Raw genomic sequence first — 13,616 nt, forward strand, 5'->3', positions numbered from 1 at the left:
CTCGGACACTCCACTTTATTTGTTTCTGGATGATTTGTCTAGGGATTTGTTGACCCAAAGAGATAAACATTTTGAGAATTGAGGGTGGGGGATCCACTCCCCAGATATGAGATGTTTTATTTGGTCAGGGCTGAAAAAGGAGATACCCTGACTGTCTAGGACCAGGGAGTCCGAGAGTTGGTTAGCCGAGACCGAATCCTCAGGATTATCTGAGGAGTCATCACTAGAGTAAAATGGCAATCAGTCTTCCGAATCAAAGTTAGACTCACTGGATGGAGATGTGGAAGCTTGTTTCTTTTGTAAGAGATGTTCTTAGCCCTCTTACTGGCTGTCATAGCATGGATATTGAAACATTTGGCTAGGTCCGCAACAGAATCTTCCGCTGAGAGGAAGTTATCTGAAGAGGTAGAAGGGTAAAGCTGAGGTGTTCCTTGATTTACAACTAAAGAAAAGGACTTCGTAATGGAGTCCTGAAGAGACACCATGGCTGATTGTGTAGCAACAGATATAGAGATATATAAATTTGTATTTAGGTGTGTGTGTATGTAATATATATATCTCCACAGTATAGTAGCTATACTGACAAAGGAATGGTAATATGAGGTAATGAACTGTGATGAAAAGCTATGTAAGGAAGATGGATGAAAAAATATATACAGTACAGACCAAAAGTTGGGACACACCTTCTCATTCAAAGAGTTTTCTTTATTTTCATGACTATGAAAATTGTAGATTCACACTGAAGGCATCAAAAGTATGAATTAACACATGTGGAATTATATACATAACAAAAAAGTGTGAAACAACTGAAAATGTCATATTCTAGGTTCTTCAAAGTAGCCACCTTTTGCTTTGATTACTGCTTTGCACACTCTTGGCATTCTCTTGATGAGCTTCAAGAGGTAGTCATCTGAAATGGTTTTCACTTCACAGGTGTGCCCTGTCAGGTTTAATAAGTGGGATTTCTTGCCTTATAAATGGGGTTGGGACCATCAGTTGCGTTGTGGAGAAGTCAGGTGGATACACAGCTGATTGTCCTACTGAATAGACTGTTAGAATTTGTATTATGGCAAGAAAAAAGCAGCTAAGTAAAGAAAAACGAGTGGCCATCATTACTTTAAGAAATAAAGGTCAGTCAGTCCGAAAAATTGGGAAAACGTTGAAAGTGTCCCCAAGTTTAGTTGCAAAAACCATCAAACGCTACATAGAAACTGGCTCACATGCGGACCGCCCCAGGAAAGGAAGACCAAGAGTCGTCTCTGCTGCGGAGGATAAGTTCATCCGAGTCACCAGCCTCAGAAATCGCAGGTTAACAGCAGCTCAGATTAGAGACCAGGTCAATGCCACACAGAGTTCTAGCAGCAGACACATCTCTAGAACAGCTGTTAAGAGGAGACTGTGTGAATCAGGACTTCATGGTAGAATATCTGCTATGAAACCACTGCTAAGGACAGGCAACAAGCAGAAGAGACTTGTTTGGGCTAAAGAACACAAGGAATGGACATTAGACCAGTGGAAGTCTGTGCTTTGGTCTGATGAGTCCAAATTTGACATCTTTGGTTCCAACCACCGTGTCTTTGTGCGATGCAGAAAAGGTGAACGGATGGACTCTACATGCCTGGTTCCCACCGTGAAGCATAGAGGAGGAGGTGTGGGGGTGCTTTGCTGGTGACACTGTTGGGGATTTATTCAAAATTGAAGACATACTGAACCAGCATGGCTACCACAGCATTTAGCAGCGGCATGCTATTCCATCCGGTTTGCGTTTAGTTGGACCATCATTTATTTTTCAATAGGACAATGACCCCAAACACACCTCCAGGCTGTGTAAGGGCTATTTGACCATGAAGAAGAGTGATGGGGTGCTGCGCCAAATGACCTGGCCTCCACAGTCACCGGACCTGAACCCAATCGAGATGGTTTGGGGTGAGCTGGACCGCAGAGTGAAGGCAAAAGGGCCAACAAGTTCTAAGCAACTCTGGTAACTGCTTCAAGACTGTTGGGAGAGCATTTCAGGTGACTACCTCTTGAAGCTCATCAAGAGAATGCCAAGAGTGTGCAAAGCAGTAATCAAAGCAAAAGGTGACTACTTTGAAGAACCTAGAATAGGACATATTTTCAGTTGTTTCACACTTTTTTGTTATGTATATAATTCCACATGTGTTAATTCATAGTTTTGATGCCTTCAGTGTGAATCTACAATTTTCATAGTAATGAAAATAAAGAAAACTCTTTGAATGAGAAGGTGTGTCTGTACTGTGTGTGTGTGTGTGTGTGTGTATATAATATATATTATTATATATGCAGGTAGTGCTGTAAGTACACCGTAGGGAGAGAGGAGCGGAATAGGTATACTGTGAGGTGACTAGCTGAGCTCTGAGGAGAGACGCAGCAACGCGCGAATCCCCCTCACAGTTTTAGCAGAGCGCCCGAAGTCTTGCGATATCTGACACTACGGCTGAGCTGGGGAATGAACTGGGGGACTCGTGGAATGCGATAAAAGTAAGTAGAGACCGGAGGAAACGTTGAGGAGTTAAAGAAAGCAGAAGAAGAGAAAGTTGTTATAAGTGGAGACTAAAATTCTCAGGTGCCCAGTGGAATATTGGCAGCAGAGAGGGGAGAAAGTGAAAGAGTTAAAGAATAATAAGAGCGTTCAGTAGCAAGTACAATAAATTCACAAATATCAATAACCATATCAGAGAAATCTATACGTATCCTTGGTAGCAGCAAGCTCTCTTCACCTTCTAACCACTGAGATGCACACTGATTGGTTACCTGTATTCCTCATTTACATTACAGATTACCTGTTTTGAACTTTTGAAAAACTTTTCATTCACCTGTTGTAATAGTTCGTGCTGCTATGGGAGTAGTAAAAGAAAGTTCTGCACAATGGGAGCCTCCTGTTGCAATTAAATCATTCATTTAATGGTCATTAATAAAACTGTGTTTTAAACTTACTGCCAGAAAATTACTAATTTATGTTAACTTTGCTGGTTGTGAAATCATTACTACATAAAGACTGTTCATTTTAGGAATGTGAATTAATAATTGCCTGTAGCCAAAATGAGTGATAACATACAACATAAAATTAGTCTGAGTCTAAGGAGCTTTTTACATGGGCTAACAGTTTGCACGATTCTTGCCACGTGTAAACTGGCTGATAATCACCTGACAATCGAGAAAACACCCTATTTTCAGGTGATTGCATCTTTATGGCATGGAAAAACTGATCATTTCTCGGCAGCACTTTGTCCTATGTAAAAGGTTGATGTACTTCCAACAAATGAACTGTATGGATGAAGAATCATATTACAGGTAGCCTCTATACTGTCAATAATTGTAACTTTTGAATGTAGTTAATTTGCGCCAATAGACATGCCGTTATCGTCGATTGGCACTGATTACGGGGCAGACTATCTGATCATGTAAAAGGGCCCTAAGTTGTCTTTCTTAACTTGCTTATTCACAAATAAAGCCAAGGCAGTCCTATACACCTTAATGTTGTGCATTGTGTGCATAGAATCTGACTGTCTAACCTTATTCAAAATATCTGGTAAAAAATTAATTGTTTCTGTTTCCCTTTTTAATTAAGATTCTTTTTAAAGGGAGTCTGTCACCTCCAAAATTCAAAGTAAGCATACTGGTATGTCGGGTAGGTGCTCCGATACATAACCACAAATGTACTGTGTCAAAAAAGTCTTCTTAGGCTACTTCCACACTAGCGTTAATATTTTTCGTTATTGAGATTCGTCATAGGGGACAAAACGTAACTGACCAGAACGGAGTGCTCCAAAATGCATTCCGTTCCATTTGGTTGCGTTCTCCTACTGGAAACCAAACTGCAGCATGCTGCATTTTTCTTTCAGTCATGGGATGCAAAGCAAAACAGATCCGTCATTGTGACAACCACCCGCCAATCCCATTGTACTATGCCACAGTTGCCATACAGGTCTCATCCACTAAAGACTTTTGAAGGCGAATCCACTGTGAGCACAGTAGACGTTTAAGATTGTTTGGTGTGCCCATACATGATACAATCATGATTGTATGTACAATCAGTAAAAAAAAAAAAAAAGATAAATTTTGCGCTGGAAATCAAATTAATTTTCTGCCATCACGCTTTGTATTGAATTGGGGCGAAGAGACCCCGGCTAGCTAATCCTAAAGGAAAGAAACGGTTATTTGCAACCTAGCTAACCAACTAACAATGTATAAAAATAAGACAATGCGGTAGTATGTCTTCTTTAAGGACAGAGTCCTTAGCGTAGACCAGATAATCAGGTAACAAGGGCAAAACTGGAACGATTAAATAGTTCTATTTTAAAAACTATACACAAAATATACATTAAAACTGACAGATAAATATATCTGCCAGTCAAACAGATTGGTTGGATGGAAAGGAGTAAAATGTCTAAGTTCAGAATTACTGTGGTAGTGTCCAGTAAAAGATAGTCTTTGCTAGGAATAATCCAAGATGGCGGCGTGCCCGTGTCCAGCGGGCGGTCGTGATGTTAATCGACTGCAGATGGTATATGGAGGAACCCCAGACCTGAGTGGTAGCTGGGAGTGGCTATGACACGTACAAGTCCAACCTTGTGTAATTGGAAGAGGGGCATTTCTTGCCCTGAGAGGGAGAAAATCTAGCAGAATCTTGGCTTTGCCAGTTTCTCCGTTCCTGTAGGTCAAATTAAGAAATAAAGTTCATATTTATAAATCGGAACAATTTTACTCCTCATCTGATTCCAAATATGACTGGAAGATAATATAGGGTGCCTGAGAACAGTTATATCTCAGAGCGGGAATTTCCAATTAACTTGCGGATTTCTTGGAAGGTGTGTTAGGAGAACCAAAACATTTTCTGAAGAGATTGTTCATTTTGTATTTTCCTAACCCAGGAAATATGAATAAAATATGGGAAAAATATGATTTTTAGAACATGATGCATTCGCGATTTCTTCGTATTGCCGAGATCGCGAAGCGTCAGTCATGACGCACAATGCAAGTCAATGGGGACGGATCTGTTTTCTCTGACAATAGAAAATGGATCCGTCCCCCATTGACTTTCAGTGGTGTTTAAGACGGATCCGTCATGGCTATAGAAATATAATAATACAATCGGATCTGTTCATAACGGGTGCACATGGTTGTATTATCAGTAACGGAAGCATGTTTGCTGAGTCCTGCCGGATCCAGCAAAAAAGGCTAGTGTGAAAGTTGCCTTAACCAGAGAAATGCTGCTTTTTATTTCCAACCAAAAAGGATTTTTGGTGCACTGTGGACACTGCTCAGTGTGGTTCACCATCACACTAATTCTTGTTTGATTGTTCTTTAGATATAAGAGACAATAGTAATGATGCAGGGGAAGCCTAGTGCACTGAATGGAGTAGTCTTGCCCCTGGTGCACTTAAAACTTCATGTGCATAAAAATAGAATGAAGCATTTCTCAGAGTTAAGGGACCAGCTTTTCACAAGAAAGGTATAGTTGTGTTTTGGGGCACCTACCCAACATGGCGTATGCTTACTTTTAAAACTGATTTTGGAGGTGTAAGGCTCCCTTTAATTGCATATTATCCTTTATTTATCCTTTTGGTATGGTGGCACAATGTTATAATGTTGTTTTTTTCTGCAGATCTCAAGATACTTGAGGTGACAACATTGACAAGATTGCTAGTCCTATTTATTTCTCAATCTACTTGGAAGTGACTTGTGAATTAGACCATGAAGTCTCAAAATCCTGGTTCAATTGAAGAACAAAGGGTTAAAGAGTGAAGGAAGAACGAAGACAACCACTCCTTCCAGAGTGACATTCAGAAAAAAACTGCACTTTGTGTGGCCTGCTATGGCAAGATTAGCAGTGATCTTCAGGAAGTCGTAGCAGAAGTGAGATGAGGAAGACCTGCTGTAATCTATTGTGAACAGTTTGATCTTCAGCTGGACAGCGAAGTTGCACAAAGACACTTTTTACAGGTTTACTGTTTTCCTTCAACATGAATGAGAACCCATTTAGTATTTCACACACTCAGGTATTTCCTAGCTTGTGTCTGTGCAGTAGTGAATGTCTCAAAGGCAAGGGATGTGAGTAGATTCTGAATATCTGTAAATACGTGTATGTTTTCTCACAATGAGAATGTCGTAGAATTTGTATGTATGTTTGTCCTCTGTGCAAATGCTGTTCTATAAAATGGAATCTTGCCCAGCAGAATAAAAGATCATTCGATAGTATACAGGATCAGGTGCTAAGAACCAAAGGGCTCATATCTACCTATGCAATATAAGAAATCCAGCGATCATGTGGGCAGTGTTGTTGTTTTCCCTTACCACATATGAACTCTCTTCATGAAAGTATTAAGCACAATTCTTGCCATTTCTTCAGTTTTGAAGGTAGATAGCGCTTTGATAGAATGTCCTAACTGTAGTTCCAATGTTATACCTTCAGTACAATTTAATCTGAATATATCACCGACCCACGATAAATGGACAACCCATATCCATTATTTGATATATATATATAATAACCTGAGGACTCAAAATTGCTTCACATGTTTAAATGGTGTTGGATACAAATATTGATCTTGTGCTATAGATCAGCTTTGTAATTCATCTATAAATCCTAAGTCACCTTTAAGTAAATATACACCTGTACTTTAGGGTACGGCCACATGTGCAGGTTTTTGGATGCAGTGTTTGAAGTCAAAATCAGGAGGGCATCATAAAACGACAGGTACTAGTGCTTCAGAAACCTGCAGGTGCGGCCATACTGTAAGAAATGTACCTGAAGGTAAGGCTACTTTCACATTAGCGTTTTTGCTGGATCCGGCATGGTTAAGCAAAAACAAGCAATTCCGATACTGAAAATACAACCATCTGCATCCGTTATGAACGGATCCGGTTGTATTATTTTTAACATAACCAAGACGGATCCGTCAAGAACTCCATTGAAAGTCATGGGGGGACGGATCCATCACGTCCCCAGTGATTTGCATTGTGGTCATGACTGATCCGTCTTTCTCCGCATCCCAGGACGGAAAGCAGACCGCAGCATGCTGCGGTTTGTTCTCCAGTATGAGAACGGAATGCATTTTGGAGCATTCTGTTCTGTTCAGTTGCGTTTTGTCCCCATTGACAATGGGGACAAAACTGATATTTTTTTTTTTCCGGTATTGAGACCCTATGACGGATCTCAATACCGGAAAATATTAATGCTAGTGTGAAAGTAGCCTAAGCAATGTAATGCTACAAAACCAGCTCCAGCTATAACTACCTGCTGCCATTTTATGTTGCATAAGAAGTACTGGTGACGCTGTGCACCACCAACAAGTGAGAAGACCATATCCCTCATGGTTACCTCACCAAATTGCTAGGTTTTGCCAACACTTGGTTGCTTCTTTGGAAATTCTGCATTTGCAGAAAGTGTTCATTAGGAAGCCTGAATGATTTGCAAATGAATACCTACAAGGGAAACTCTAAGGCCTCTTTCACACTGGTGTTGCGTGTGAGGGACAGATAGGATGCGGGTGCGTCGCGGGAAAATCGTGCAAATAGGTACGCAATTGCAGTCAATTTTGATTGCGTTCCGATGTTCAGTTTCATTGCGCGGGTGCAATGCGTTTTGTACACAGACCTGAACCCGGACTTCTTCACTGAAGTTCGGGTTTGGGATCAGTGTTCTGTATATTTTATGATTTTCCATTATAACATGGTTATAATGGAAAATAATAGCATTCTTTAAATCAGAATGCTTAGTAAAAGGTCCATTGTGGGGTTAAAAATAAAAATGTAACTTGCCTTATACACTTGATTGCGCAGCTGGGCTCGTCTACTTTTTTTCTTCTTCTTGCAGGACCTGGCTGGAAAAGGACCTTTGATGACGTAATCGCGCTCACCACGTGGTGAGCACTGTGACTTCAGCGCAGGTCCTGCTGAATGAAGATAGAAGATCCTTTTTTACGTCACCAAAGGTCTTTTTGCAGGTCCTGAAAGAAGAAGCAAGAAGAGGATGCCGGCTGCGCGATAATTTGGAACAGGTAAGTTAATTTTTTTATATTTTTTTAAAACCTCAATCTACAATTTACTAAGCATTCTGTATTAAGAATGCTATTATTTTCCCTTATAACCATGTTATAAGGGAAAATAATACAGAGAATACACTTTAATGGGCTCCGGAGTTGCTTTCATCCCTTTCATCTCCTACCAACCATCCACACTTGCTTGCGATTTTCACGCATACCCATTCATTTCTATGGGGCCTGCGTTGCGTGAAAAACGCAGAATATAGAACCTTCTGCGATTTTCACGCAACCCACAAATGATGCGTGAAAATCACCGCTCATGTGCACAGCCCCATTGAAGTGAATGGGTCCGGATTCAGTGTGGGTGCAATGCGTTCACCTCACACATTGCAACCGTGTGAAAGAGTCCTAAGGTGACATATATTTTCTTGTAATATGACACCTTGCAACTTCAGTGCAGCATTTCATGTTAGTATCAGCAGAACATAGCAGATCTATGTTCGTTTTTGTTGCATCTGCATATGAAGTATTGGATTTCACTGAAACATCTCTGTTTCATTGTGGAGATCTAGCACTATGTACGGTATTTCTAAGAGCCATGCAATAAGTGTTTTAGAACTAGAGCCTCTGATTACCTCAATACTATGCAAGTACAGTTAGAAAATTGCCTCCTAGATTTCTGTATATCCATATTGTAATATAATCTCATAAAAATGTCTGTTTATGTAATGTGATATTTTGACAAACAGATTTTGTAATATAATTTGAGATTCTGTATATTGACAGATTTTTACATAGAATATTTATAAGTATTGCACTCTTGTCTCTTTTTTTTTTACTAGATTAACAAAAATCTACAAGAATAAAAGTTTTTATTTCTTAAAATTTGTTGCACTGCTGATAAATCTTACAAAGAACATCCATCACCAAAAGACATTTTAAGTCATCTAACGAACGGCTTGAGTCTTCCCAGAGAGTCATATAGAAGTATAGAGGGGTCTCACATTAATTGCTTTAAAAATCAAGAATTCATTTATGTGGTAGATGTCTAAAATAAAAGCTACTACTAGTATGTTTGACAGACACAACTAAAAACATGATGGACCCAAGCCTCAAGTTTAAAGGATTTGTACGATCAACCATAATCATGGGTCTTAAATTCTACTTTGTTTATAATCTATTTTACGTAGCTGTTTTGTCTGTATTGCTAGATGTCTACTTTTCTGACATGTCGCCGTCCATTCCACAAGACTGCCTTTCCACCAACATCAGTTCCGTTTGCTCTGCTTTCTCGCCCATATTCATTGGGGGACACAGGAACCGTGGGTATAGCTATGTCCTCTAGGAGGCGTTGACACTTGATAAAGCTGATAGCTCCTCCCCTGGCAGCTATACCCCCTCCAGCCTGGAGAGAGCTTCAGTTTTTTCTAGTGGCAATAGGAGGCAAGACCTTCTGAAGAATTTTTTTTATTTTCCTTCTTTTTCGGGTGGGAAACAGTGGTCGCCTAGCCTCCCTGTTCTCCCAGGGGAGCACGCCAACGTTGGTCCGACACGCTGCCTCCTCCCCCACAAGAAGACAAGGTGGACCAGGGCAGCCTCGCTCCCCTGCATCCCGCCAGCAGAAGGGTCACCCATCCAAGTCCCTCTTCCAGCGTCCTGGCACTAGGGTGCCAGTAGCTGAAGGGGTGACCCTACTGGAGAAGAGGAAGGGTGAAGATGGCGCAGAGAAGAGGATGAAGATGAGGTGAGTACACGGGACTAGGTAAGTATGTTTAACCCTCCTGGGTTGTTTCATCTCCCCCTCCCTCTCTCCCTGGTGGCAATAGTGTTCAGAGGTTAACAGGCACAGGGCTTCAGCATAGCCCAGCACCCCTGCAGCCATTCCCTTCCTCCCCCTCTGACAGGTTCCGGTCGCTCATTGCCAAGCCGGGACAAAGGCACATAGGGGGTTAATGCAGTGGAACCCCCTGGCAGGCGCTTCCAATAGTGGGAGGCCGAGCGCATGGTCAGACATGGAGAGGAGAGTGGAGGAGGCTCCCGCTTCCCGACAGAAGGAATCGGAATAACTAGTGGGCCACTTCCTTAAGGCCGACACTGCCATGACCCACCCCTTTCGGGTGCGGACGCAGGACACACCGCTCCGGAAGGGGTTAATCGCCAGGAATCGGCCATGCACCGCGACGGTGTTCCGGCCGCCATGATTTTTGCCCGGCCCGCACTGGTGTTCGCCCGGCCCGCGGGGTAGAGCCCCGGCTCATTTCGCGCTGCTCTGGTCCCTCTGCGGTCCGCCCGATGCACCTAATCAGCTGTGCGCAGGGGCCTTGGATTGCTGCTTTGTGGCCTGCTGGGCCACAACTTCGTCCCCTGGTAAGGGGGGGGGGGGTGCGCTCTGGCGCAAATTCTTCCCGCCCCACTTCCACCTCCCCCAGAAACCTGCTAGCTCCGTCCCTGGTCCTCAAGATGACCTTAACCCTTCCTGGCCAGCCACCTCTTAGGCCGGAATATCTGGGGAGGGGTAGAGATCTACTCCTAGTGCAATGTTCCTCATGTGGAGGAATTTAACCCTTTCCTGCCTCTTGTGCACTTAAGGCCAGCATCTTAGTTTAAAAAATAAATAAAAATGTGCGTCCATACGGGTCCCCCTCCCCAGCCCTCATGACCACCCTGTCTGTGTGGTACCACACTGGGCCCGTGTCCTATCTCGGATAAGGAGGACCTCTCATAGTTCCCAATCCGCCCTCCGGGGCCGTTTGGTTGATAATTCTCCACCTTCGCAAATCCCGTGGAGGACAGCTGAAGTATTCCCAATCCACCCTCTGGGTCATTTGGTTGATAATGCTCCACCTGCGCAATGCAGTGAAGGACCTCTGAAGGATTCCCAATCCACCCTCCAGGGTTGTTTGGTTGATAATTCTCCACTAGCACATTCAATAAAGGAACTCTGACAGTCCCAATCCACCCTCCCGGGTCGTTTTATGATTCTCCACCTGCGCAATCCAGTGGGGGACCACTGGAACCTCCCAATCCACCCTCTGGAGTCGTTTGTTTGATAATGCACCGCTTGCGCAATCCAGTGGAGAGACCCTTAGAAGTTCCCATTCCACACCCTGGGTAGTTAGGTTGATAAGTCTCCACCTGCGCAGTCCGCAACTGCCAGGGGCGAGATTCTAAAGGGGTAGACACGGTGGCCACACAGCAGGTCATCTTTCTCCTCGAATATCTCCGCACCACCTCCCATCCTCCCTGGGTCACGCTCAGACTCACCCTCCCTCACAGGAGTGGGTCTGTCCGAGGGGGCGGAGGAGAATCACTGATTCAGACCCTGACATGAATCCGAAGCAATCTCCCAAGATTGCGTCTACGGTGGCCAGCAGTACTTTTGGGATACAGTACTTGCCTTATACATTGTCCCCTGCCATAGGTGGTTTAAGTACAATAACACTGTTTTCAGTGCCGGACCTATGCATTCCCCCTTCTGTAGGTGGCGGAATTGCATCTCCACTGGGTTCAGTACCTGCTATATGCATTATCCCCTTCCATAGGTGGTGAGATGATATTCTCACTGGTTACAATGTGTGCTGTATGCATTACCCCCTTACTTAGGTGTTATAAATTGCACTCCCACGGGGTACAGGACTCGCTACATGCACTAGTTCTCGCCCCCCCCCCCCCCTTCATAGGTGAAGTATTCTTCCTACCACTGGCTTAAGTACTTGCCGTATGCTTCCACCTTCATTAGGTAGCGTAATTGCACTATCATTGAATACTGTTCCGACTGCCGCGCTATGCTTCCATAGGCGGAGTGTTGCACATCACCGTGCTTTCTATTTCATTACCCCCTTCCACAAGTGATCCACTAGCGGGGGAATAACTAAACATCTTCAGATGCTGCAATTCTGCTGCTCCAGGTGTCTTCGCTTATTTCACAAAGGGGCATGGCAACAGTCGGTGCTCTCAGGTGCCCGGTACTCTTACTCTAGTGCTATATGGGTGCCACCAGTGGACACGGTGGCTATTCCTCATTGTATCCTTCCTTTCCTTTGGTGCTGGTTTTGCACATGATTATACCATCCTCTGTCTTCTCGGGGGGTTTTCCTAGCATCTCTTATGTGTCCTAGAGACCCCCATCTCCATGGGCCTCCATTGTTCCAGTCGGTCATGGTATTGTCTGCATAAATAGGTAGAGAGTACACCATTGCACATATATGGTGAGTACGTTCCAGCAAGTCGAGTGTTTCACTGGCTCCGTATTCTCTATCCACCACTCCTCCTTCTCTGGGAAAGAGAAGTTGCTCCTGTTCAGCGCCCTTCCAGGTAGAGTTTTTAAGGTTAGCTCTACTTATCTGGAGCAGTATGGTACGTGGCTTCCACGGATAGTCTCAGCCCCCCCCCCCCCCTCAGTTTTGCGCTGATGGGGCAAGTGCTGGCTACTACTGTGGGAGCGGTATTGCGTTACCACTACATACTTGGTTCTTACTGCACAGCTCTTTCATCAGGTGGTGGACTCTTCTAGCACCGAATTCGGTGGCCTCTGCGCATGCACCCCTCCTCTGCTGAGGTATGGGGCTAGCAGTACAGTGTGACTCCCCTTACCTGGCTTAACAGTCACTTAATTCCTGGCTACATCTGTATATCGCCGGTCTCAGACGGAGAATGGGCTTAGACCTAGCCTATTCGTCTCCTGTCTTTTCCCCTCTGGTTCATAGTTCATAGCCACCCACAAGCCTTGGTAGCTCCTACGTTCCTACCTTCCCTTATCTGCATTGCATGGTGTATTCGTTTTGTGGCTCCCATTTCCAGACACGCTCCGGTCTAGCGCCCACCACATCCCTCCTTCTACAGGGAATCCTTCTATGGTCCCGGGTGTGCTAACGATATCCACACCACAACTGCCACCTTCTCTCCCAGACAAGAGATCCGGTAGCATGCGGCGTGGACAACCTGATATCATCTTGGCGGGAGACCTCCCTCCTTTACGTATTTTCCCCCTTCCCCCTCCTACCCAGGGTTCCAGGGAAGATCAAGAGGGCATTCCGACAACTCCTAGTCACTCCAGATTGTCCGTCAAGCGTGGAACGCAGACCTTGTTCTCCTTCTAGGAGATGTCCCTTGGTCACTGCCACTCTCAGACAACCTTCCTTCACAGGGTCCGGTCTTACATCAGCATTAGGGTCTTTTGGTTTGATGGCGTGGCCATTGAAACCGCCATTATGACGTGGAGAGGGTTTTCGTCAGACGTCTCCGCACTATGATTCAGGCCAGGAAGCCTGCATCGCCCAGGATCTATTGTAGGACCTGAAGGTCCTTCCTGGGCTTCTGTAAGGCCTGGACATCCCCTGACTCCGTTTTTTTTCTCCCCACGGTCCTCTCCTTGGACCTTGGTTTAGCCCTTAGTTCCTTGATGGGTCAGGTGTTAGCGCTTCTGTTCTGGGGGACATCGCTTTTCCAGCGTCTTCTGGTGCCCATGAAAACCTTCCTTCTGGGAGTGGCACATACGGTTCTTCCGTACCATCCTCTACCTCCTTGGGATCTGAAAATAGTTCTCTCAGCGCCTCTGTCTACTCCCCTTGAGCCCTTGTGGGAGATCTCACTCCGACTCCTGTCCTA

General features: G+C 44.3%; 1 protein-coding gene across 2 annotated transcripts in view; it reads left to right on the top strand.

The window, feature by feature from the left end:
• LOC122946029 (GRAM domain-containing protein 2B-like) overlaps window positions 1-6,119 on the top strand; it is a 60,633-nt gene extending 54,514 nt beyond the window's left edge. For both annotated transcript variants that reach the window (XM_044305320.1, XM_044305328.1), the window contains exon 13: window positions 5,630-6,119. In XM_044305320.1, coding sequence (XP_044161255.1) covers window positions 5,630-5,645 — 16 coding nt within the window. In that variant the 3' untranslated portion in view covers window positions 5,646-6,119. The remainder of the gene's footprint in view (window positions 1-5,629) is intronic.
• Window positions 6,120-13,616: the final 7,497 nt, after the last annotated feature.

This window comes from Bufo gargarizans, chromosome 1, assembly GCF_014858855.1.
Source record: "Bufo gargarizans isolate SCDJY-AF-19 chromosome 1, ASM1485885v1, whole genome shotgun sequence".
NCBI lineage: Eukaryota > Metazoa > Chordata > Amphibia > Anura > Bufonidae > Bufo > Bufo gargarizans.